The 27,364-nt window shown below is 38.6% G+C and overlaps 1 protein-coding gene across 2 annotated transcripts in view; it reads left to right on the top strand.

The window, feature by feature from the left end:
- The window catches only part of NELL2 (neural EGFL like 2), a 551,557-nt gene that overhangs the window by 113,921 nt on the left and 410,272 nt on the right, over positions 1 to 27,364 (top strand). For both annotated transcript variants that reach the window (XM_058191222.1, XM_058191220.1), the window contains exons 3-5: positions 19,044 to 19,194; positions 20,239 to 20,412; positions 20,511 to 20,607. In XM_058191222.1, the coding sequence (XP_058047205.1) occupies positions 19,044 to 19,194; positions 20,239 to 20,412; positions 20,511 to 20,607 (422 nt within the window). The remainder of the gene's footprint in view (positions 1 to 19,043; positions 19,195 to 20,238; positions 20,413 to 20,510; positions 20,608 to 27,364) is intronic.

Genomic DNA, 27,364 nt, shown 5'->3' with positions numbered 1-27,364 from the left:
TACAATACCAATATAGCAGATTCATTCACAGTTTCATTTCAGTTCAGATCAGCAGACAAGTTCACACACACTGCTGGGTTTCAGTTTCATTTCTCTGCACAGAATCAGAAGCTGCAGACTAAGACATGCCCTGGCTCCAGTTTGTCTCAGCTCCTAATTGGCTGACTTAGTTGCTATGCCTATTCATTGACTGACCTTGTTACTATGTCTTCCCAGTCATGAATATTCTAACACTCCTCCCTTCATGACTGGAATAGACATAAATTGAATAATTTAATATTCTTCCCAGGGTGCACTCCACCCAATGGCTTGGTCATTATGTCTGCCAAATTGTCCTCTGAAGAACAGTGAAGCAAACTAATCAATTTACATTTGATGGCTTCCCTGACATTACAATATTTAATGTTCACATGCTTGCTTCTATTCTTTATTCTGTCACCTGTTGCCATTTTAATGCAGGCAGCATTATCTTCATACACTATTACAGCTTCATTTACCTTTACATTTAAATCCTGTAACAGTTGTACATACCAGGTTACCTCTGAACAGAGTTCAAGCAAAGCAATAAATTCTGCCTCCGCAGTTGAAATGATGACCGTTATTTGCTTCCTGGACTTCCAACCAATTAAAGCCCCTCCAAACAATACTACAATCCCAGAATTAGACTTTCTTTTTTCTTTTTTTAAAAATTTATTTACATTTATATCCCGCCCTTCTCCGAAGACTCAGGGCGGCTTACATTGTGTAAGACAATAGTCTCATCCTATTTGTATATTTATATACAAAGTCAACATTGCCCTCCCAACAATCTGGGTCCTCATTTTACCTACCTTATAAAGGATGGAAGGCTGAGTCAACCTTGGGCCTGGTGGGACTCGAGCCTGCAGTAATTGCAAGCAGCTGTGTTTAATAACAGGCTATCTTACAGCCTGAGCCACCCACGGCCCAAGGTTTTTCTGGTTTTTTACATCATTTGCATAATCACTATCAACATAGCATTTCAATTTTAATTCTTTGGAGATCTGTATTTGAAGACCCAAATTCAAAGTTCCCTTCAAATACCTGAGAATCCTTTTTACACCCATCCAATGTAATTGCATTGGCGCAGCAGTAAAGTGACTCAGAATGCTTACTGCACAAGCTATGTCTGGTCTGGACCACTGTGACAGATATAACAGACTTCCTATTGCTAACTGATATATCTCTTGATCACAGGCTTCATTTTCGTCCTCACCCAAACTGTTATGAAAATCTGTGCTCATAGGTGTTGGAGCGGTATTACAATCTTTCATGTTATATCTCTCCAACAACTGTTCAATTTTTCTTTTTTGACTGAGAACATAACCACCTTTCTCAGTTTTTTATATCTCTACACCGAGATAATTTTGTATTTCTCCCAAATTCTTTAGTACAAATTTCTCCAACTTATTAGCAAATTCTTTTACCTGTGATACATCCTTTGCAATGAAACAAAGATCATCCACAAATGCTAATAGTTGACAATCACCACCTTTTAACTTTCCAGTGTATATTCAACCATCAGCCTTGCAACTCTTTAACCCAAGATCCTTCAATGCCTTATCTAGACAGATATTCCAATTCGTGGCTGACTGCTTCAGTCCATAAGTGGCCTTGTTCAATTTATACATGTTAGGCTTTTTACTTTCATACTCTGGTGCTTGAACCATGTACATTTTTTCCTCTAATTCTGCATTGAGGAACGCAGAGGTTATGTCAAAATGCCAAATTTTATGGCCGTGTGCTGCTGCCAACGCTAGTGACAGCCTGATGCTTTCACTCTTTACAGTTGGTGCAAATACCTCATCATAGTGCACATTTTTTATCTGTGAAAAACCTTGTGCCACTAACTTTGCTTTATACTGGACCTCATTATTGGCCAGTACTTTCTTCTTGTATACCCATTTACATCCTACAGCTTTGCTACCCTGTGGCAAAACCATAGATGTGAACACTTTATTTCCTGGATTTTATTTCCTTGTCCATGGCTTTGTTCCATTTTACTTGTTCAATTTTAGGTAATAACACTTCCTTATAGTTTCTTAGCTCGTACTACACATTACACACTTCAACTTTACTAGCAGAATAACTGTCAGGTGGAATCTTCTTGATCCATCGCTCTGACCTGTGTGGCATTGACTCCTCCTGTGTTTCAACCCTCTCTTTCTTCATATAGTTTTCAGCTTCTCCTCCCTGAATGCTGATACTAAGTGAGTTACCATCACTAAGTGACTTGCCATCACTAAGTGGATCACCATCATTAAGTGAATCATTCCAAAATTTTCATCAATTCTGTTCCAATTTTGCTCTGCAAAACTTGCAGATGGGGAAATCACTATTCTTTGGCTTCCATAGCTAAAACGATAGCTTTTTGAACCTGGCTCATTGCCCATAAACCTAAGTTTTCTAGCCTTTGGTTGTCCCTTTCTTCTGACTGCACCCACACATTGCTTCCAAAAACTCTTAAATGTGCCAGAGATGGCTTTCTCCCATATAACACGGCATATTGCATGCATGCATTGGCATTGGCATCGTTCAGTCTCAAAAGACTATGGTATCATGCTCTGGAAAGAGATCCTAAAACAGCATCTAGTGTGACTAAAAAGGCCAATTCGAGAATGGCAATCACTTCCACACTGAGGGCATTCTGTCCCCTGCCCAGCCTCCAAATTTTGCTGGTTCTGGGACTGCCAGTTTGCCTCAGCCTGCTGAACAAATATCTCTTTGAATTGGAGAAGGCCATGCTGCGTCTTTAGCCTCCAGGCTGAACGATCAGAGGTCAGGGTTTCCCAGTTGTTAATGTCCATTCCTAGGGCCTTTAGATCCCTCTTGCAGATATCCTTATATCGCAGCTGTGGTCTCCCTCTGAGGCGCTTTCCCTGCACTAATACAGGAGATCTTTCAGAATCCAACCAGCCATTCTCACGACATGCCCCAGCCAGCATAGACATCACTGTTTCAGTAGTGTATACATGCTAGAAATTCCAGCACGTTTCAAGACTGCGCTATTTGGAACTTTGTCCTGCCAGGTGATGCCAAAAATATGTTGGAGACAGTGCATATGAAAGGTGTTCAACTTTTTCTCCTGCCGTGTGTAAAGGGTCCATGACTCACTGCAGTACAAGAGTGTACTCAGGACGCAGGCTCTATAGACCTGGATCTTTGTATGTTCTGTCAGCTTCTTATTAAGCCATACTCTCTTTGTAAGTCTGGAAAATGTGGTGGCCGCTTTACCAATACGTTTATTCAGCTCAGTATCTAAAGAGAGAGTGTCAGATAGTTGAACCGAGGTACACAAAGTCATGGACGACCTCCAGTTCTTGTGCAGAGATTGTACTACAGCGAGTATTACAAACTGCATATGGAGTATCATTAATTGAGGAACTCCACAGCCTATTGATTAAATAGTTAGCAGTCAACATGGCTTCACCCCAATATGACCTGCTCAGACCAGAATCCTCCAGCAGTGAGTCTTTCATGGTTTGTAAGGCTCCATTTCGCCTGTCAACAACACCATTCTCAGCTGCTGTGCACAGATTTGTGCATCTGTGTTTCTATCACAACCATTGTTGAAAACTTATTGACATGAATTCTGAACCTCTGTCAGTTTGCAGAGGAGATACCTATTGTTTATATCTCCTTTCTACAAAGCTTACCCATTGCTTAAATTTCTGTAGCACTTCTGTTTTACTCTTTAGTAAATAGCAGAACCCAAATCTGCTGTAGTCATCTACAATGATCAGCACATACTTTGCTCCTCCCAAACTGGCTTGCATTGGCCCCACCAAATCTGCATGTACTAGCTCTAGAGCTCTTGTTGACTGCCTTGTGCTACTCTTGCTTACTGGGAATATTTGATGATTTGCATACTGCACAGTCCAAGTGTGCCTTACATCCCTTTAAATTTAACCCTTCTGCAAATTCTTGCATTTTTTGCAAAACTCTGAAGCTGGCATGGCCAAGCTTCCTGTGCAAGAGATGAACACAGGAATCATATTGTGGCACACTTCCAAATGTTAGTGCACATTGAACCTTTTGTCCCTGCAACACATAAAGATTAGCCTTTTTTATGCCCTGTGCATATACATCCCCATTTCTCTTTATGAGACACCTCCCATTTGCAAATGTGGTCTCAAATCCCTGCTTGTCTAAACTAGGGACACTCAGCAAATAATGGTCCATTTCAGGCACACATAATTAACCTTGTTTTCAAATATGGAATTTGCACACTGCCTCTTCCAATGACATTAGCCTTCTGGCCATTTGCCAAGGCTACTACATTTCCAGCAGCTGAATCCATTCTGTAAAACAATTTAGAATTATTAGCAATTGTTTTGACTTGCCCAACTGTCAATCAACCATTTGTCTCTGCTATTGCAACAGCTAACTTTTGCAACAGCAATTTGTCCATCTTGCAATTTTCCTTACAAATAGTTCCTTCTTTGCAAATAATTTCTTCCTTGCAAACAGTCTTTTTTTAAATGTGTTGTTTCACCACAAATGAAGCACATCTGTTGTTGCTGGGCTGTAATCTGATATCTTTTGCTGCTACTTATCTCTTTGGAGACATCTTGTCTGTTGCTAGGATCTCTGCAGATAGCTGGTCTGTGGAATATTTCACTTCTCACTCTGCTCCTTGGGCCCTACCTCAGGAATTTCTCCCCATGGCTTTTTCTAAAATGGCACTTGTTCTCCTCAGCAATCAAACAAACTTTAAGGTTTTCCAAATGCAACTCCTGTTCTGGTTTACATTCAAATACTGCAGAAACAATGTCCCATGTTTCATCCAGACTGTTTAAACCAACAGCACTTTCTGAGATTCAGGAATATTCATTCCATGCAGTTCTAACTTTACAAAGTTTTCATGCTGTTCCACAGATCCTCCTGATTGCAAATGGGCTCTGTGTAATTTTCTGGATAATTGTACAATATTGCATGCTGACATACTCACATGCACATTTCTTAATTTCAGCCAGATCTCCTTTGCAGTCTTAAATCAGCTACATTGATAAACTGATCATCCTCCAAACTCAAGATGATATAAGCTATTGCTTTATCCTGCTGCCTCTGCTCTGCACCTGTAAATGGCACCTGTGGTGGATTAATAACCATATCCCACAGCTCATTAGCCTTCTAGAAACATTCCATCTTTGCAGCCCAAATAATATAGTTCTTCTGTCCCAAACAAGGCACAGAGCTCTCCTTAACTTCAACAGCAGCTATTCTGCAAAAACGTTTTCTCTGCCTTGTTTCTCACACAGACAGTCTCTTCAGTTTAATTACAGTTCAGTCTTCTGTGTGCTCTGGGACCATAACCTGTCAGAGTTTCTTGTAAAAATCAAATCCAGAAGCACACACAGATAAGTGATTCAACTGGATTCATTAACTTCTTTATATTCATAATAATACATATATTCATAAAAATACATAAAGTATTTACAATATCAATATAGCAAATTCACAGTTTCATTTCAGCTCAGATCAGCAGACAAGTTCACACACACTGCTGGGTTTCAGTTTCATTTCTCTGCACAGAATCAGAAGCTGCAGAGTAAGACACACCCTGACTTCAGTCTGTCTCAGCTCCTAATTAGCTGACTTGGTTGCTATGCCTATTCATTGACTGACCTTGTTACCATATCTTCAGTGGTGGGATTCAAATTTTTTAACAACCGGTTCTGTGGGCGTAGCTTATTTTGGGGTGTGGCTTGGTGGGCATGTGACTGGGTGGGCATGGCTAGCTGCTCATGTGACTGGGTGGGCGAGCCTAGGGGCTCATGTGACCAGGTGGCCATGGCTATGGGCATAGAAACTACTCAGAGAGCTAAAAAAAGTCATTTCTGACCGGTCCTCGCACTTATGACCATCCTCACATTTATGCCCATTGCAGCATTTTTAACAACCATGTCACTCATTTCACAACTGCTTCTCTTCACCACGGTTACAAGATAGGGCACAAAATGTAAAATGTGAGGACAGTTGTAGGTGTGAGGACCGGTCAAAAGTGTGAGGACAGCCTCTGGTGGCTCAGACTGCTAAGACAGTCTGTTATTAGCACAACTGCTTGCAATTACTTGTAGGTTCAAGTCCCACCAGGCCCAAGGTTGACTCAGCCTTCCATTCTTTATAAGGTAGGTAAAATGAGGATCCAGATTGTTGGGAGGCAATAAGTTGACTTTGTATATAATATACAAATGGATGAAGACTATTGCTTAACATAATGTAAGCCGCCCTGAGTCTTCGGAGAAGGGCGGGATATAAATGCAAATTTAAAAAAAAACTTTTTCAGCCCTCTGAGTAGTCCCTATGCACAAAATGCTGCAACAGGCATAAATGATGACCGGTCATAAGTGTGAGGACTGGTAAAAAGTGCGAGAACCTGTCAGAAATCACTTTTTTCAGCCGTCTGGGTAGTCCCTATGCACATATGCACATAGGGACTACCCAGAGGACTGAAAAAAGTGATTTCTGACAGGTTCTCGCACTTTTGACCAGTCCTCACACTTATGACTGTTCATCATTTATGCCTGTTGCAGCATTTTTAATAACCATGTCACTCATGTCACAACTGCGGTGCTTCATGTGATCGGGTGGGCATGTCCAGGTGGTCATGTGACATAGCTTCTTTGCCCTAATGACTGTTTGCTGCAATGTTCTTAAGTGTGAAAAAATGGTCATAAGTCACTTTTTCAGTGCCATGCTTATTAAACCAATTACCAGAACAAATCCATTCTCCCTCCCTCTTTCTCTCCACCTCTTTCTCCCCCTTTTTCTCTTTCTCTCCTTAATCTCTTTCTCCCTCCCTCTCTTTCTCTCCTTCATCTTTCTCCCCCCTTCTCTCAATCTTTCTCTCCTTAATCTCTCTTTCTCCCTCCCTCTCTTTCTCTCCATCTTTCTCCCCCCTTTCTCTCCTTAATCTTTCTCCCTCCCTCTTTCTCTCAAACTTTCTCTCCTTAATCTCTCTTTCTCCCTCCTTCTCTTTCTCTCCATCTTTCTCCCCCTTTCTCTTCTTCATCTTTCTCCCCCTTCTCTCCTTCATCTCTCTTTCTCTCCTTCATCATTTTCTTCCCCCCTCTTTTTCTCCATCACTCTTTCTCCAGATGGGGTAGGGTAGGCTGGTGCTGCGTGGGTGGGAGGCGGCCGCAGGACAGTCCTGCTGGGTGGGCAGCAGGCCAAGGCGATTGACACACGCTTAGCTGCCCACCCAATCCAAGCACCATGCGGCCACCGAGAGACAGCGGTAAGTAATGGTGGGGAGGGGAGGGGCAAGGGGCGGGGCGACCAGCAATTTAACGAACAGTTCAGCCGAACTGCCTAGAATCGGCAGAATCCCACCACTGCATATCTTCCCAGTCATGAATATTATAACAATCTTTACCCTACTTGCTAGATCTGTCACAGAGCTAAACTGGATTTACTTAATGAATAAATATGTACAGGCTAAATATAACAAGCACAGTTAACCTTCCAGCATTAATGATGGTAATTGGAACCAGCAACTCAGTCACTAAGTAATGCATTGTGAAAATGTGATCACACTGACAGTCCCAGTTGCCATTGTTAGATGAATCCCATGCAGTCACATGCCCACTTGTTTGGCATTTGCAACTATATGGTAGATTTTTCATTGACTTTGCTTTTCAGAAGCTGGTCGTGTGGGTCACAAATGGTGATCCCATGTGTGCCGGGTATTATAACATCGTTGGTTGCCAATTTGCAGTGCTGTGACTATGGGATTAGTGCGACAGCTACAGCTATAAGGAACAGTTGTGACTCTCTTCATCCAGCACTGCTGTAACTTTGAATGGTCAATAAACTAGTCAGTAAACCAGTGGTTGCTGAACAAAGACTACTTATGTTTCTGGTTTTTCCTCCAATCTTTGTATTTCTTTTCCTTTTCCATTTCCTTTTCTTTTTTTCTTGTAAAAGTTTTTTTATTTTTAAAGCATACAAACTTAAAAGAATCTTCCATTCAAATCAAATACAATCAGTCAGTGGGTGGGTTACAATTTTTGTGTGTGCAAGCGACAAATTACTTATCATTAATTTGTTTAATCATACATTTTATCATCTAATTTATATTCAATATTTCAATCATTGATCCTTAAATCAACTATAATATTTTATTCTCTAATTTAATAGTCATTCTGGAACAATATTTTATCTTATTGCCCTGTTTATTCCATCATTTTAAAACAATTATATCACTCAATAATTCATGTCTTAAAAACTCCATTCTTCTTTATCATAATTTCCCCTCTAACCATTGATAGAATAAATCCCATATCTTATAATATTGCTTATCCTCCTGTTCTTTAATTTCAAACATGCGTTTACTCATTTCTGCACATTCCGTTATTTTCTTAATAATTTCATCCTGCAATGGCAATTTCTCATTTTTCCAATTCTTTGCAAATACAATTCTAGCTGCTGTTACTACATTCACAATCAAATATCTCAATTCTCTATTATAGGTTTCAGGTATAATCCCCAATAAAAAAAACTTCTGGTTTAAAGTCCTATGTGCTTTTCTATCATTTTCTCCAACAATGTATGTATTTTAGTCCAGTATCTTTTAGCTTCTGTGCATGTCCACCACATATGGTAATAAGAACCAGGTATCTGTTGACATTTCCAGCATTTTTCCAATTTGTTCTTGAACATTCTAGCTATTCTTGACGGGGGTAGGTGCCACCTGTAAAACATCTTATACAAATTCTCTTTATATGCAGTAGACATTGTCATCTTATAATTTTGCCTCCACAGTTTCTGCCATATTTCTAGATCAATCCTGGGGATACTGGGGAGGTTGAATGCCACCACATGTTTATTGGACCCGTGCCCCTCCTGGCTGGTGCTGGCCACTCAGGAGGTGACACGAGGCTGGCTCCAGGGTATTATAAGTGCTTCCTTGGTGGAAGGAGTCTTCCCAGCTGCCTTGAAAGAGGCGGTTGTGAGGCCCCTCCTTAAGAAGCTTTCCCTGGACCCGGCTGTTTTGGCTAACTACCATCGGGTCTCCAATCTTCGCTTTGTGGCGAAGGTTGTGGAGAGTGTGGTGGCTTGTCAGCTTCCCCGGTACCTGGAGGAAACTGTCTATCTAGACCCATGCCAGTCCGGCTTCAGGCCTGGATACAGTACGGTGACGGCTTTGGTCGCATTGGTCGATGATCTCTGGAGGGACGGGACAGGGGTTGTTCCTCTGTTCTTGTCCTGTTAGATCTGTCAGCGGCTTTTGATACCATCGACCATGGTATCTTGCTGCGACGGTTGGAGGGTTTGGGAGTGGGGGGCACCGTTTATCGGTGGTTCTCCTCCTACCTCTTCGCAGACGGTGTTGACAGGGGGGCAGAGGTCGACTGCTAGGCAACTCACGTGTGGGGTGCCTCAGGGGTCGATTCTCTCGCCCCTCCTGTTTAACATCTACATGAAGCCGCTGGGGGAGATCATCCGTGGTTTCGGGGTGAGTTATCAACTGTACGCTGATGACACTCAGCTGTACATTTCCACCCCGAACCACCCCAACGAAGCCGCTGATGTGATGACCTGGTGCCTTGAGGCCGTTCGGGTCTGGATGGGGATGAACAGACTCCGACTCAACCCATCCAAGACGGAGTGGCTGTGGATACCTGTGTCTTGACACAGTCAGCTGATTCCATCGCTGACTGTGGGGGGCGAATCGTTGGCCCCCAGGGAATCGGTGCACAACTTAGGCGTTCTCCTGGATGTATGGCTGTCCCTGGAAGATCATTTGACGGCCGTCGCCAGGGGAGCTTTTTATCAGGTTCGCCTCATTCGCCAGTTGCGCCCTTTCCTTGATCGGGACTCTTTGTGCACAGTCACTCATGCCCTCGTTACTTCCCGCTTGGATTACTGCAATGCTCTCTACATGGGGCTCCCCTTGAAGAGCACCAGGAGGCTCCAGCTGGTGCAGAATGTGGCCGCACGGGGGATTGAGGGAGTTTCGTGTAGCTCCCATGTAACACCTCTTCTACGCAGGCTGCATTGGCTACCGGTGGTCTTCTGGGTGCGATTCAAGGTCCTGGTTATCACCTTTAAAGCGCTCCATGGCATGGGACCGGGATATTTATGGGACCGCCTGCTGCCGCCAACAGCCTATGCGCTTTCATAGGGAGGGCCTCCTTGGGGTGCCATCAGCCAAACAGTGTCGGCTGGCGGCCCCCAGGGAAAGAGTGTTCTCTGTACACCGCCCTGAGTCTTCAGAAAGGGCGGTATAAAAATTTGAAAAATAAATAAATAAATAAATAAATAAATAAATAAATAAATAAATCCCATACCCAAAGTTTTCCCCCCAAGCAATCATAGTCTCTTTAACTTGTTCTTCTTCTAGTTTAACCTCTAGTAAATATCCATATAGTTTTCTAATTAAATTATCATCTGTACCTGTTAAAATTTTATCTAAGTTAGTCAGGTTATTATAGAAATCTTCTGTTTTGAAATCTTTGTCATATATAGAGCGTATTTTATTTTATTTTATTTTATTTTATTTATTTATTTATTTTTGTCATAACAATATACACAAGCATCACACAAAAAGATTATATAATATATAAACATATATATGGGGAGAAACAATGAAGTATAAGCATATATATATATATATATATATATATATATATATATATATATATATATATATATATATATATATATATATATATATATATATATATATATATATATATATATATATATATATATATATGAAAAAAACAATAGGACAGGAATGGTAGGCACGTTTGTGCTCTTATGCACGCCCCTTAAAGTCCTCTTAGCAATGGGGTGAGGTCAACAGTGGATAGATTTTGGTTAAAGCTTTTGGAGTTATGAGAAGAGACCACAGAGTCAGGTAATGCATTCCAAGCACAGATAATTCTGTTACAGAAGTCATATTTTCGGCAATCAAAATTGGAGCGGTTGACATTAAGTTTAAATCTATTGGTAGCTCTTGTATTATTGCAGTTGAAACTGAAGTAGTCTTTTAACAGGAAGGACATTACAATAGATGATTCTATGAGCTAAACCCAGGTCCTGTCGGGTTTGCAAGTATGAGAACCAATTCATTTTTATACCTTGTAGTTCTAATTCTTGGATCGTTTTTAATTCACCCTTTTCGTTCAACAATTCATTGTATCTAACAATTTGTTCCTTTCTAAATATTAATGAATATAAAAATGCCTCAATCGTTGATACACAGACTGGAATTTTAAGATAATGATTTTTCTTAATTCTTTCCCAGTTTAATAACAAAGCCTCTCTTATAAAATGTCTTCTAAAATACCCTTGTATTTTAGCTTCTCCATACCATAAAAATGCATGCCATCCCAACAATAAATCATGACCTTCCAATGTAAGTATTCTAGTATTTCCTAGGGTTATCCATTCCTTTATCCACATTAAACTTGCAGCTTGGTAATATAACTCACAATTTGGCAGGCCAAAACCCCCTCTTAACCTTACATCTTGCAATAATTTTAGTTTTATCCTCGCTTTCCTACCCTGCCAAACATATTTCAATATTATCTTATTCAATTCTTCAAAATAATCTTTCCCCAATTTAATTGGAATAATATGAAATGGGTATAAAATCCTCAGCAATATGTGAATCTTAATTGTTGAAATTCTTCCAATCAATGATAATTGCAAATTCTCCCATTTTGCCAAATCAGATGCAATCTGCTCTTTTAATTTATTATAATTATTCTCTTTAAGAGTACTGCATCTTGCTGTCAAATATATTCCAAGATATTTGACCTTGTTTGTAATCTGCATCTCCAAGCATTCTGCCAGTTCAGTTTTTTGTTTTATTAACATGTTTTTTTGTTAAAATCTTTGTTTTTTCTTTATTTATTTTCAGTCCTGCCATTTTGCCATATTCTCCTATCTTATCTATCAATTTGGTTATAGATTATAATGGATCTTCAATAATAAAGACCAGGTCATCCGCAAAGGCTTGTAATTTGTATTCCTCCTTTTGAATTTTCATGCCTCTTATTTCTTCTTCTTCTCTTATATTTCTGTTTAAAACTTCCAGTATTAAGACAAACAGTAGAGGTGACAGCGGGCAACCTTGTCTTGTACCTTTTTTTATTTGAATCGTTTCTGTCAATTCCCCGTTTATCATTACTTTAGCTGTTTGTTTATAGTATATGGCTTCTATAGCCTTAGTGAACTTTCCATCAAAGCCCATCTGTTCCAATTGTTACAGCATAAACCGCCAGTTCACATTATCAAAAGCTTTCTGTGCATCAAGAAAAATCAAAGCCATCTGTTTTTCAGGATGGGCTCATAGTATTCCAAGGTATTCTCCCTATGTTGCGTCGCCTGCAAGGTTATGGAATCCATCATCAACCAATCCATTACCTTACACTTAGAAATGCACAACCTTCTCTCAAATAAACAATTTGGCTTCAGAAAAAAATTATCATGCAATCTACAACTTCTCTACTGTAAAAACCTATGGACTACTAATCTTGATCTAGGTAAATCAATAGATGCAATATACATAGACTTCTGCAAAGCTTTTGACTCAGTAGTACATGATAAACTTCTCCTAAAATTAAAATCCTATGGCATTTCAGGACCCTTACACCACTGGATATCTGCTTTTTTGTCAAACAGACAACAAATAGTTAAAATTGGTAATGCTCTTTCAAATCCTGTTCCTGTCAAGAGTGGTGTTCCTCAAGGCAGCGTTCTTGGACCTACTCTCTTTATAATATACATAAATGATCTTTGTATTGATATCTCAAGTAACTGTGTTCTCTTTGCTGATGATGTCAAACTTTTCAACACCACTGACAATGCATCCACAATTCAAAAGGACCTTGATCATCTATCTGCCTGGTCTAAAATTTGGCAACTACAAATTTCAACCAGTAAATGCTCAGTCTTGCACATTGGAAGAAAGAACCCAATCACAAAGTACATGCTTGATGGACATTGCCTCGCAGATGACACCCACCCTGTCAAAGACCTTGGAGTTTTTACATCTAACGATTTAAGTTCCAAAGCCCACTGCAACTACATAGCTAAGAAGGCTCTAAGAGTTGTCAACTTAATTTTACGTAGCTTCTTTTCAAAAAACACCACGCTACTGACCAGAGCATATAAAACATTTGTTAGGCCAATTCTTGATTACTGCTCTCCTGTCTGGAACCCTTACCATATATCTGACATCAACACAGTTGAGCGTGTCCAAAGGTATTTTACGAGAAGAATTCTCCATTCCTCTGAAACTAATAAAATACCTTATTCCACCAGACTTGATATCTTGGGTCTAGAAAACTTGGAACTTCGTCGCCTTCGACTGGATCTGGGTTTAGCATATAAAATCATCCGTTGTAATGTCCTTCCTGTCAATGACTTTTTTAGTTTCAATAACAATATCACAAGAGCTACAAACAGATTCAAACTCAATGTCAACCGTTCCAGTTTAGATTGCAGAAAACACGATTTCTGTAACAGAATTGTATATACTTGGAATGCATTACCTGACTCTGTGGTTTCTTCTCATAACCCCAAAGGTTTCACTCAAAAACTGTCCACGGTTGACCTCACCACTTTCCTAAGAGGACTCTAAAGGGGCGTGCATAAGAGCACAAACGTGCCTACCGTTCCTGTCCTACTGTTTCTTTCCCTATGTATATACACGTTTTTAGTACCTGTTGTGTCTTGCCCGCCCTCAGAGCAGCCGGGGCCTTCTTACCTGCTCCCGCACACTGAGGAATGTATGCCTCCCGGTCCCAGTCCTGGCTCCATGCCCACACAAACTGCAGAAGGAGAATCTCCCTGCCCCAGCCCTGACTCCATGCCCAGGCAAACGGAGCAGCTAGACCCCTCCCCCTCCTCCACAGCAGGTGAGCCTGAGGAGGGTTTATTACCAACAGCTGATTGGTGTGACCCTCGCATCAGAAGATTGGAGAGGCGGAGGCTACAGAGGGAAGGGAGGGGCAGGCCTTAATGGGTGCTGAGTCATGGTGCCACACCCCATGGCCTATATAAAGGAGCTACTTTCTGGCAGTCTCTGAGTCAGGCAAAAAGTCAAACTTATCTTGCTGAAGTCACTTACTGGTCTCCTGCCTGCTCTGAGGACTTTGCTGGGACTTTGGGCAGAGCTGCAGAGGCACGCCTGATTCGGATTTCCCGGACCCAGCCGTCAGCGGAGGAGTGGGACACGACAGTACCTCATTTCTCCTCATATATACGTTCATATATTTATAACCTTTTATGTAACACTTGTATATATTGTTATGACGAATAAATAAATAAATAAAATAAATAAAAAATAAATAAAGTATTTAGAACCCTTATGTTGCCCTTAATGTGTTTCTTAGGCAGAAATCCATTTTGATCAGAATGTATGAAGTTATTTAAATATCTTTTAAGTCTTTCTGCCAATATTAAAGCAAAGATTTTATAGTCTGAATTTAACAAAGTTATAGGTCTGTAATTCTTAATTTGCTGCAAATCTGTGTCGTCTTTCGGAATCAGTGTTATGTAAGCCTCAGTCCATGTCTCCAGTAACTTCTTCTCTGACATCACTTCGTTCATGACTTCCAATAATGGGAGTCCCAACAACTCCTGAAATGTCTTGTAATATTCTGCTGGTAATCCATCTGGCCCTGGTACTTTCCCCTTCTTTAATTTTTTAAGTGCTTCAATCAATTCCATCATTGTTATATTTCCTTCCAACATCGTTTCAGTATCTTTGGAAATCCGTGGTAGATTCGCTTTCTGTAGATACTGCTTAGCTTTTTCTTCTTCTATATTTTCTTGTTCATATAGTTTCCTATAAAATTCTTGTACAATTTTTTTCTTCTCATTATTCCCAAATCTGAGCTGGCCTTGATCATCCATTGGTCCTAGTATTTTCCAGGATTCTTTCTCCTTTTTCAGTTTGTAAGCTAACCACCTGCCTGGCTTATTAGCATTTTCAAAGTAATTCTGTTTCGTGCCTCTTATTTTTTGTGCTAGTTCTTCTTTTTCAGTTAAGCCCATTTTGTGTTTAGTTAATTCCATTTTCAATATCTTTTTTTTCAGGAAATTTCTGTAGATCTTCCTCAAGTTTCTTGTGACTAGTTTCTAGTGCTTTATACGTTTGCCTTTTCTTTGCATTTCTTTTCATTGTATAATCTATCATTAAGCCTCTTGCATAGGCCTTCATTGTGTCCCAGCAGTTTTGTATTGTTGTATCCTCTTTTTTTGTTTTCCTTAAAGAAAAAGGCCAACTCCTTCTCCATTTTCTGTACAAATTCCTTGTCTTTTAGAATTGTAGTATTTAAAGTCCATCTAGTTCTTTTCCTTTGACCTTTCCATTTCATTGTTATTGGATTATGATCTGACCATGTGCTAGTTTCTATGTTTATTTCTTGAATATTAAGAGTCAATTCCATTGTCATCCATATCATATCTTTTCTGGACCATGATAAGTGTCTGTTAGAGTAAAAAGTATTTTGTCTATTTACTGGGTTTCTTTCTCTCCATACATTTTTTAAATTTATTTCCTCTACCATCCTAAAGAAGGATTTCAGAAGGATTTTCCTGCTTTTCTTTGTTGTCTTTTGTGTTCTGTAATCAGCAATTCCATTGACTACACCTGGAAGCTATAGGCCTGGCAACTATTCAAGGACTGATAATGTCTGTTGTTGCAATTCACCCTTGAAAGACTTATTGCCGGGACTTTTCTGTATGTGAATGCTAGGAATTCATATTAACCAAATAAAAAGGGGTTTTTTTCTGGACAAGGACTCTGTTTCGTGATTTTGTGAAGCCTAGGTCAGAACAAAAACATTCTTTCTTGCCTCTCCTTTGGTATTCTCAGGTATCAATGCCCCAAAGGTATTAAACTTCTTTAAAATGCTGTCTCGCACTGTGAACCAAAATGATACTAATATCATCATTTGATGTATGTTCTCAACCTTTTCATCTGTTTTTTCCGTTCTTTGCTCAATTGTTTGTGTTCTTTGCTCATTTTTTCCCGTTTTTTGTTCAATTTTCTCTGATTGCAATTCAATATTCTCCACATCTGTTTGCAATTTTCGAATTCCCTGCCAAATCACTTGAAGCATAATTTCCTTAACCTTATCTTTCTCCTGTTGAAGCATTGTTTGTATCGATCTTTGACTTCCTGATGGCGAAGAGGCAGAGGTTGCAGCTGATCCAAATGTCATACCTTTTCAACTCACTGTAGTGTAGAAGATATCAAAGACCAATCCCAGAAAAAAAAAACTCAGGCAGGTCCAATAAAAAGAGGGGGGGAAAAGAAAAAAGAAAGAGAGAAAAAAAAGAATGCAAAAATTCTACCAAGGGTTCTTCAGACTCTTGTGTATCTTAATCCAATAGTCTACATCAATCATAAATAGAATAAGAAAACATGAATGTAGAGACAAACCCAAAAATGGAGAAGAAAAGAGAAAAAAAAGAAAAAAAGAAACTGTCAATCAATGTGCTCTCTTCTCTCTTTTTTTCCTTCTCCCATTCCTTCAGTCCAAAAACAGGGAAAAGAAAAGGAAACAAAAAGAAAAAAGTGCCGGGGGGGGGGGGAAGTGGGGAGGGGGAGAGAAGAGAAATCTCTCTTTTAACAATTCATCAATATTTATTTAACAGCTCTTTCCAGAGTCACTATAAGCTTTGAAAATGCTCCTTCTTTTCAGGCTCTTTTGGCTGATAGTACCCGGTGGAGCATTTGTGTAAACAACATTACTAGATCTCTTTTAAGCTCTCACCCACTATCTAAGCAAAACAAAGTATCAAGCCTTTCAAGGTTATAAAGTCTTTTAAATCAAGCACAGAGAGAAAGTAAAAAAATATATTTTTTAAACCAGTAGGTGGCAGTGTTGGTTCATTCTTCCCTATTCCCATCCCCGAAAAGAGGTTTTAATTCCGTAATAAGGTAAGGAAATTTTTTTTAAAAAAAGGAAAAATTAAAAATAAAGTATATAAAATTGTTCCAAAGAGAGCCTTAGACGTTTTAATCCTTAAAAGTGTGAGATAAAGTTCTAGTGCACTCCAGTCCAGTCTCAATGCAGGTGTTCTCCCCAACAAAAATACTTTAAAAAACAGGATAAAAAAATTCTCCTATAAAGTCTTAATTTCGCTGCTCAAATTCTTTCTTCTCTATTTTATCCTCTCTTTAATTCTCAGGGTGATTTCAAAAAAAGTTTTTAATAAAAGAATCACCACACCAGCACACTTTTTTCCAGTCTTTCCATTCTGGAGCTGTCCCAACTTCAGCAGCTTCCTAGCAGGATCTTCCTCCCTTGAAAAGAGGACTTTTCCTGGGTCAACCAGGGATTTTGCGATATTCCTGGGGTCCACAGGAGGTGCCCTCAGCAGTCACTGTCACACCTGGACAGATAGGTCCAAAATGAACTGTCCAGATGAGGAGAATTTCAGTGGTAATCCCGGAGCTAGCAGGATACCGGTCGTGTTGTTGTGACATCAGCTATGCCCCCCTCTCCATTTTCATTTTCCTTATCAGATTAGCCAAACATCTCTGGACAATAGTGTGTGTTTGTGTATGTGTGTTAGTGTGCATAAATGTGTGTGTGTGCATGTCTGCATGCATTGCCAAAACAGGCAAGATGGATGATGCAACAATTGAATCTCATATGTACCCACAAAGGGACAGAATTTCCTTTGCAATGCCACAGTTACCACTTTTCCTTAGAGATGCTGTTAGTTCTGAAGAACTAAAAAAAACTTACAAGCTGTTACTTGTACTTAACCATGGATATTCTCATGAGTCATCATGGCTGTTTAAATTTTTTAATAGAGACAAAAGGATAATCTAAAATATTTTTGAAGCTATATTACGTAAAAAGAATACATAGGCAGTGGGAGTATGCTCAGAGTAATAACCAGAATTATCCAAACATCTTTTTAAAGTTACTTCGCAATGGTAAATATATATTTCTACATCCCAATTTTTATCACTCAGAATATTACACTTAGGATGTGAATTCTAAAGAATAAATGTTTTTATTCTTGTAAAGAATAAATGCCATAGTATTTTGGAAACAGCTGCAGTGTGTTTTAGCCTTTGAGTAAGATACATGTTTTCCTGAGTGTTTTTCCTTTGTCCTTTGCCAACTTTGTTGAACAAACTGTTTATATTTTTAGACTTTGGTGTACATTTTAAGAATACAAATGTGTAATACTTTATAATTTTAGTTTATGATTGGTAAAAGAATGAACACTTTTTTAAAAAAAAAATTGAATTTATATCCCGCCCTTCTCCGAAGACTCAGGGCGGCTTACACTGTGTTAAGCAACAGTCTTCATCCATTTGTATATTATATACAAAGTCAACTTTATTGCCCCCAACAATCTGGGTCCTCATTTTACCTACCTTATAAAGGATGGAAGGCTGAGTCAACCTTGGGCCTGGTGGGACTCGAGCCTGCAGTAATTGCAAGCAGCTGTGTTAATAACAGACAGACTTAGTCTGCTGAGCCACCAGAAGCCACCAGAGGCCCTGAAGTGCAAACACTGAAGTGATTGCATTTGAATTGCTCCATAATTTATTCACACTGGTATTATGTAACAAAATAAGAAATTAGCAAACCAAAATACTAATGAAATTAAATGTAATTTAAAAATTAATACAATATTGTTATAAAAACAAGCAATTTAAAGATCCTAAACTGAATTAAAATTTAACTTTCCCTTCTTGATGAAAATTTCTAAAAAGACATGGTTTCAATAAATGTTTTTTTTTCCTCGGAATTTTGTTCTCGGAATTGAAAACAACATATTGATATGTAAAAAAAACTATAAATGTTTAAACATAATTTTTAAAAATAGTGTTTCAGTGATGAGGATGTATACTTTGATTCCACACGGAAATACACAATGGAATAGTTTTTTTAATGAATAGTTTTTATCAATAATGAACGTTTTTTTGTATTTGACTAATCGATTTTATAACATAATGAAATGTAAAGATGGTTCTGTGGCTAATTTGTTTATGAATTAGAATTTTTTGTGTGTTTGCTTTATTTCAGGAACTGCAAGAAATATAAAAGTATCTCCAGAGAAAGCTGAACTTTTTTTTCAAAAACTGAGAAATAAACATGAATTTACCATGTTGGTATCTCTCAAACAAACTCTCTTAAATTCAGGTGTTATTTTTTCTGTTCATCATTTAGATCACAGGTATGCAGAAAAATATACATTTCTTGACATTTATGTATTCATGGTATATTCAAACTGACATAAAAAAAATAGGATCAAACCTACTTCATACATAACAAGGGAGATCTTGGAAAAAAGAAGCAGGATTAAGCACTGAAAAAATACTTTTGGAATAAAGCAAAGGCAAAAAAAATGTGCTTGGCTAGGATAACACCTAGTTGAGCTCAACTCCAAGAAGTTTAATTTTCTCAACTTAGAACAAGCCAAAAATAAATCTGAAAGATATGACAGACACTAACATGGGCAGTGATGCTATGCATATCAAATTTTATTGAAGCAAATTAGTTTTATTTCTAATACATTTATTGAGGACTGTGATAGTAGATAAAACAAGGCTTTTAGTTTTGAAAGAGTGATCATTCCCCAGAGTTGTAGAAGTCTACTTACAGAAAAAGTAGAAAACTAAAGAAAACCTGAAGACATTTGAGAAAGATTTCTTTAGCACAACAGCAAGAGCTGTTTAGACAACAGCACTGAAAAGTGTGATTTATGACTGTTTTTTAAAGTTACGACCTTTGCAGCAACCCCATGAACATGTGATCAAAATTCAGATGCTTGGCTCATGTTTATGACTGTTGCTTTGTCCCAGGGTCATGTGATCACCTTTTGCGACATCCTGACAAGCAAAGTCAATGGGGAAGTCAGATTCACTTAACAACCAGGCTACTAACATAGCAACTGCACTGATTCACTTAACAACAATAGCAAGAAAGATTGTAAAATGGGGCAAAATTCACTTAACAAATGTCTCATTTAACAACAGAAATTTTGGGCTCAATTGTGGTCTTAAATTGAGGACTACCTGTATATGTTTAATTTTTGATGTAATTTTAAATTTGATTTATTCTTTGCCATACTGAAATAATTTAGGAGAAAAAATCTAACCATGCAGCATTTGCTTTTTATAAATTTTTAGTTCATTTTTAGTTTGTATGCAAAGAAGTATGTTTTCTATTTATTTGATGTTAAATTGCTTCATAACTTTCTGGTCCATTTCTAATGCAGGTATTTGGAACTAGAAAGCAGCGGCCATAGAAATGAAATTAGATTGCACTATCGTTCAGAAAACCAGCGTTCACACACAGAAATATTTCCTTACATTTTGGCAGATGACAAGTGGCACAGACTGTCCTTAGCAATCAGTGCATCCCATTTGATTTTGCACGTAGACTGCAATAAGTAAGTTAAAAGTTACAATTTGTACCAGTAACTTGTAGGAATTGAAAGAAAAGGACTTCTAAAAAGTATTTTACTCCTACTTTCTTTTTTAAAATCAGAATATATGAAAGAGTGGTGGAAAAACCACATATGGATTTACCAGTTGGGACTACATTTTGGTTGGGACAAAGGAATAGCGCTCATGGTTTTTTCAAGGTATGTTTTTTTCTTGCAATCTTTTTTCCAAGTTTAGGTAGACATGGTCATTTAGCTTAAGCAATGCATATATGATTGTATTATGATTTTAGCTTCTCCAGCTTAAAACACTCTGGGGTTTGTTGTTATTTAGATTAGATTCTTAGTGTTTTTGTTCCATCTTTTATAAAGTTAAACATATGAAGTTCTTTTCCTCCTATGTTGAATCTGGCTATTGAATTTAACATTTAACATATAAGATCCACACTGGCTGGGTGCTGAAAGAAAACAAAAAGCTGTAAATTCTCCTCTCCTTGTACCTGGGACATTATTTTACCAAGAATATAAACTTTATTGAAAAATCCACATTGGTGCAGAAGAAGTGAAACCTGCTCTGGCTTCCTATGCAAAAGCACCATATTTCATTCCCCTTTCCCCATGGGCCCCACGGGCCACCCACAGTCCATTACCAATCACTTCTGTTTATTTTGTACTGAGAACTGGCCAGCCACACTGTGATACGTACTCTAGGTGTCCTTGAGGGGGAGAGCAATGTCTCATGGGAACCAACAATGCTTGGATGTCATTTCCCCAACTTAGGGGTGAAATGTAAAATTTGTTACTACTGGTTCTGTGGGTGTGGCTTGGTGGTGGTGGGATAATATGCCTGGGTGGGCATGGCCAACTTTTCTTTTTACTTTTAAAAACATTTTTTCTACATCCTCTTCAGCCAAAGAGGTTGTAGAAAAAATGCTTTTAAAAGGTTCTGACAGGACTTCCGGTGGCTCCGCCGCGTTGATGGCGGTCTTTTTTGGACTGCTAGCTCCGTGATGGCGTAGAGCCGCTCAGACAGCACAAATCAGCTATCTGGCAGCTCGGAAACCTTTCCCTTGGGTAAAGAGGGAAAGGTGAGCATTCGGGCTGAAGTAGAACCCCCCGGAAAGCCCCAGGAAAGTTTCTGGAGGCTTGAGGTTGAGCGCTCCTTCATAAGCCCGGATCCGGAGTGCTCCTGCCTTAATGGCAGAACAAAATGCTGCATCCACTTCTGCAATTGATATGGACCTGTGAATGGATTTTTAACACAGACGGAGCAAAAACAGGAATACTGGCAGTTATTTGTAAGGAAATTCTAACTCCCTAACCAGAGGATACTTTGTTGGAAAGATCGGAGACAAAGAAAGGAAATGGCATTTTGTTCTTTGAAAGCGAAACTTAAGGAAGTGCTTGTTAAAGCAGTTGGTGTTGAAGCTACACAAAGTATATAAGAAGAGATTAAGTAAATGGAATGAACAAGAACTGATTTATTTTTTTATTATAGTGTTCAAGAGGAGAAGATTTACCGAATTTTTCCATTTTTTTTAAATTTCTCTTTGCCATTTGGCATATTATAGCTTAACAGGAAATGGCTTTTAAGCAAACAAAGCCAAATGTTATCAAGGACTGTGAAATCTCTCTAGTTCAAATACAGAAGTTAAAAGAAGATCTTAAGGAATATTTAAGGGCTTTTTTAAAGGAACTCTGGGAGGCTCAAATTTCTGTAATAGATCAAAAATTTAATGAAATGGAAAAAGAAATACTGGATTTTAAAGATATGGTGGAAACTCAGAATAAGGATTTGGAAAGTGTAGTGGATGCATTTAAATATTTAGCAGATTATACTATTAAGATGAATGAAAGAATGGAAGAACTTAATCAAGTTAATTTGGATTTGGAAAGGAAAATAGAGGTCCAAATGAATCAAGCTAATTTGAATTTATTTATTTATTTATTTATTTATTTATTTATTTATTTAATTAATTAATTTTTTATACCGCCCTTTTGTTTTAGAAAACAAAATAAAGAAAATACAAGTTAAGGTGGATAGGGTAGATGAAGAAATGGTTATATTACAATATAGGTCAATGGAGTATACCGTAAGGGTGAGAGGATTGAAGGAATGTAAGCAGGAGAATTAAAAAAAAAATTTACACAGGCTTTTGCACAGATAACTGGAGAGAATCCAGATTTTGAAGTTAATATTGAAAAAAATTATCGTGTTAACTCCTGGCTGGCTAGGCAGAGGCAATTACCAAGAGATGTGGTGATTTATTTTACAACTAAGAAAATTAGGTATGAAATCTTACAGGCATTTTATAAAAATAAATTTCAAATACTAGGACAAGATATAATAATGATGAAGGAAAGTCCTCCTAGAATGTTAAGAAAGAGAAAAGAATTTGCCTTTTTAATGGATGAACTTAAGAAATATCAGATACAGTTTAGATGGGATGTTCCAGCTAGTTTAACAGTGAATTATAAAGGAAGAAAGTATTGCCTTAGTACAGTTCTTAAAGCAAGAGACTTTTATATTAATGTATTACAGGCTGGAAATCCTTTGTTGCTAGAAGCTAAGTTGATTGATATTGAGATGGCAAAAAAATGGGATAAGGATGTAATACAAATACAAGATAAGGGGAGGGGAGGAGAAATATTGCAGAGAACAAGGGAATTAAAAGAACAAGGAGAGATTCGGGTAGCTTCTAAGTTAAAGGGTATTTCTGTCTATGGGAAAGGATAATTTTTTTTGAATATAATAAAAGAAGAAAGTTAAAATAATAATTTAAATGTTGGAGATGTGATTGTAATGATGTTATTTGTTTATATATGGTTTAATTGTTAATAATTGATTTATTTTGGATATAAGTTGGAGATGTAATTTTAGTAATGTTATTTGATTAATTAAAAGTGAGAGATATAATTGGAATTTTATTGTTAAGAAAAGTAACTGGTTAAGGATTTAGAAAATGCTTATTAATTTAAATGTTGGAATTATATATGTTGAGATTGTTTAAAAAATCTTTAGAAAAAGTGTTGGGAATATGGGAATGAACTGGAGTTAAATGTTAGATTTAAACAAATTAAAAGGATGATGTTTATTTGATGGACATACAAATATGGACTACAAGGTATATTTCCTAATTGACTTTTGATCGCCAAATACATTTTAGAAAGCAAACATGGATTATATTGAAGAATAACTCTTGATGGTGTAATATTGGAAGTTGGAATACCGCTTATTGTTGACAACGTGGAAAAATCATATTTGAAGGACTGTTTATGCAAGATATATATAGGAATGGAGAAGAAAGACTGATATTTAAAAATTGGACTGAAAGACTAAAAAGTTAAATAGTTTATGAATGGAAAGATTGTAAATTGTATTGCTACAATCCTTTCTTCGTTTTTTATGGAAAAGGGGAGTTAAGGGCTTAGAGAGGGGTGGGAGCTTTTGGATGATTAGTATATTTTAGTTTGTGATTGTTGACATTATACCCTGTATTTGCTCTGGGAAGTCTGTGGGGGAGGGAGTGGGGGAAGGAGGGAAGTGGGAGGGAAGAGGGTTAGGGTGGGAGGGATGGGGGGATATATGGGGGAAAAATTTTGTAAAACTTTTTTAATAATAATAAAAAAGGTTCTGACAATCTCAGCTGAGCCCACGCAATCATCAGAGGCTTTTTTTTTACTTTTAAAAGCATTTTTTCTACAACCTCTTTGGCCGAAGAGGTTGTAAAAAATGCTTTTAAAAGTCTCTGATGATCAGGCAACTCAGCTGGGATCACCAGAGGAGCCTTTTAAAAGCATTTTTTACAACCTCTTTGGCTGAAGAGGTTGTAGAAAAATGCTTTTAAAGGGTTCTGATGATCCCAGCTGAGTTGCCTGATTGCCAGAACCTTTTAAAAGCCCCCAACCTTGCATCCCAATTCACCACCGCCTTTTCTTTGTCAAGCAGTGAGTGAAGGTGCTCACTGTTCTGGGAAGTCTGGGGGAAGGGAGTGGGGGAAGGAGGGAAGTGGGAGGGAAGAGGGTTAGGGTGGGAGGGTGAAAGTTTGAATCAGTCTTAACATACCAACACCCCATAAAAAGGGTAGACCTGAAACAACAATAAACATACATACACATTATTACTTACAACCTAACTATTGCTACATTCCTTATTGGGCCCATTGAGGGTACCTAGTGTGAAACTTCTTAAACATTCAATTTTTATATTTTTATAATACGGCATACAAAGATAATACAAAGTAACTAGTAGGGAAATTAGGGAAGGGAAAAGGGAAGTGAATAGTGGGAGAAAGCAAGCAGAAAAAGAAGAAAAAGGCATTTTGGAAACCTGAATAAAATAATGTTGAAATTTATATGGCAAGGAAAGAAATCAAGAATCAAATTGAAATTACTGCAATAATCAAAAGAAAGAGGAGGGTTTGGTTTGCCCAACTGGGAACTGTGCTACTAAGCTGCAACAATTACTTGGGTTAAAGAGTGGATAACTTTACAGAATAAGAGATTACTAACACTAGAGGGCCATTATATTCAGTTAGGGTGGCACACATTTCTGTGGTATGGAAGACACATGGCACATCAATATTTCCAAAGGCACTCTATATAACATGCTCTATTAGTGGTATGGAACAAAATTAAACAACAGAATTACATGAAGATACTGGTCTGGCTCTCCACCTTAGAAGTGCTGGTACACCCAAAACCTCATCAATCTGGGAAAAATCGTCTCATACAAGGATATACTAAACGAAAAAGAGGAATTGAAAACTAGACTAGAATTAAAAAAAACAAGGGGTAGAATTGGAGTGGTGGTCATACCTACAAATTCAATCATGTTATACAAGGGATGTAAAAACGTGGGGTATTAATAGAGAACTAAGGACTCTAGATAAATTATTATTGGGGACAGATGAGAAAGTGATAAAGGTAATATATAAATATTTACTAGATTAAGATGGAATAACATGGAATAAAATGGGAAAAGGGACAGAATCCTAATGAATTGTGTTCAAATTCCACTCTTAGTATTAGAAGATTCATATTATACAGACAAATCAAAAAACGTTAAAGTGCTTAACCACAATTATAACTACAGGAAGGTCATAGCCGAAACCGCAGACAGCTTGACAGGAAACTGAACTTAGATCGCTTTGTAAGACACCTGTGCCCTAGTTAGCAGAAGGACACATGAAATAAGCTTATAGCAACATTTAGTGGGGCAACTGAGATAGTGGGCTGTCAATAAGCCAATCATGCTCTGATATATGCTTGTACAACCATATAGAGAAAGATGTTTTTTTTCGTTTTCCTGTTTCCTGTATTGTTTCAAGTATAAAGATATGTACATCAGAACACCTCATTGTTCAGTGGGTTATATTTGCACAAAACCACTGATCCTGCGCATGATTAAACCTTTTCTGTTTGATCCCGGAATTCCTTGTCAGTCCTTTGAATTCCATAACATATTCTGGCGACCACGAAGGGACTGACAGGAAGAGGCCGTTGATCTTCCAGATGGACTGCCCTGGTGGGTAAACCCCTGTCCCAGCGTTTGAAAGCTCCAAGCCGGCTCCGTAGCCCTTGCCTACAGGGAGACTTCATCGAAGGGATAGAGGACACGCCCGCCAGCGAAGCATTCCAGTCAAGGATCCTTGAGGACAAACAGAATTGGCTCTCCAGTCCGCGGACCAAGAAGACAGCCTGCAGGCGAGTATATATATGTATATATATATATATATATATATATTTCTGAGGTTTTCGCGGGTGTTTGTATGTAGGTCTTTGGTTATTCGGGTTTTCTCCCGCGTAAAATTGGAAGTGTCTTGGTGACGTTTCGACGAAGTCTCATTTGTCATCTTCAGGCTTCAGCTTCGTGCTTCTGGGAGCAATGTGTGATTGCAGCTGTTTCTTCCTTTTTAACTGCTAGTGGGGGTTTGAACTGATTGGGTGGGAGCTTGGCTGTGATTTGATTGGATGGGGGATTTTTTGTGCTCTGATTGGCTGGGGGTGTGTCCTGTTTGGGTGGGGGCTTGGTTGTGCTCAGATTAGTCTGAGTTGCAGGGGGATTTGAGCTGGTGAGCTGCACTGCTGCTGTTTGGCTTCGTGTTCGTGGTTGTGCTACATCTTCGTAGTGGGTGTCAGTCTGCTGCATGTATGGATTGGAGGGGTTTGAAATGGCTAATGTTGCAGCTGTGGTCTGGCTTCTGGTCCTTGGTCGTGCTTCCTGATCAGTGTGGGTTTGGGTCTGCTTTCTGGGTGGATGTGTGGTGGTGACATCCATATATATATGGATATATATATCCATATATATATGGATATATATATCCATATATACGGGTGGTCGTGCCTAAGCCTCCAAGTATGTAGAAGTCTCTGTAAGAGAGTGTTACCCCAATCACTTTTGGATTGGGAAGGGAAGACTGATCCTCCAGGAGACGGGTCGTCATGCCTAAGTCTTCAAGTAGGTAGGATTCTGTGTGGGTGGAAAGAGTAGCAAAAGAGGTGGCCCACGGACACCTCTGCAATGCATGTTGGATAAACCCTAAGCCAGGGATTGTGGCTTGGAGTTCCACCCCAGCTGGTTATTCTAGGGATGATGGTGACCCAGTGGCCCCCGTAAATCTTGAGGATGGCGATTCCTCAGAATGGCCCACCTTTGGTGTAAGGTGGCCAGGGCCCACATTTGGCATAACGTGATCAATGACCGGGTCCTTGGACCCAGAACTCATGTCGAGAGTTCAGCAAAAAATGACGGGCGATGGACATTGGGACCAATATCCCTATATTGATCAGTGGAAGACCCCCATGGCTGCTTAAGTGCCAGGCAGAATTTGCAAGAGTTTGCTTGGTGAAGTCTAAACAGACAGAGAGAAAGAAGACCTTAGTACCAAAGGTTTTGAGCCAGGAAGATAGGGAGGACCTTGTTAGACCTCCTCCCTACGTTCCTAGACCAGGTGGA

Source organism: Ahaetulla prasina, chromosome 7, assembly GCF_028640845.1.
Source record: "Ahaetulla prasina isolate Xishuangbanna chromosome 7, ASM2864084v1, whole genome shotgun sequence".
In the NCBI taxonomy this organism is placed as follows: Eukaryota; Metazoa; Chordata; class Lepidosauria; order Squamata; family Colubridae; genus Ahaetulla; species Ahaetulla prasina.
The sequence above is the reverse complement of the archived record's forward strand: the minus strand, read 5'-3'. Positions and strand labels throughout refer to the sequence as shown.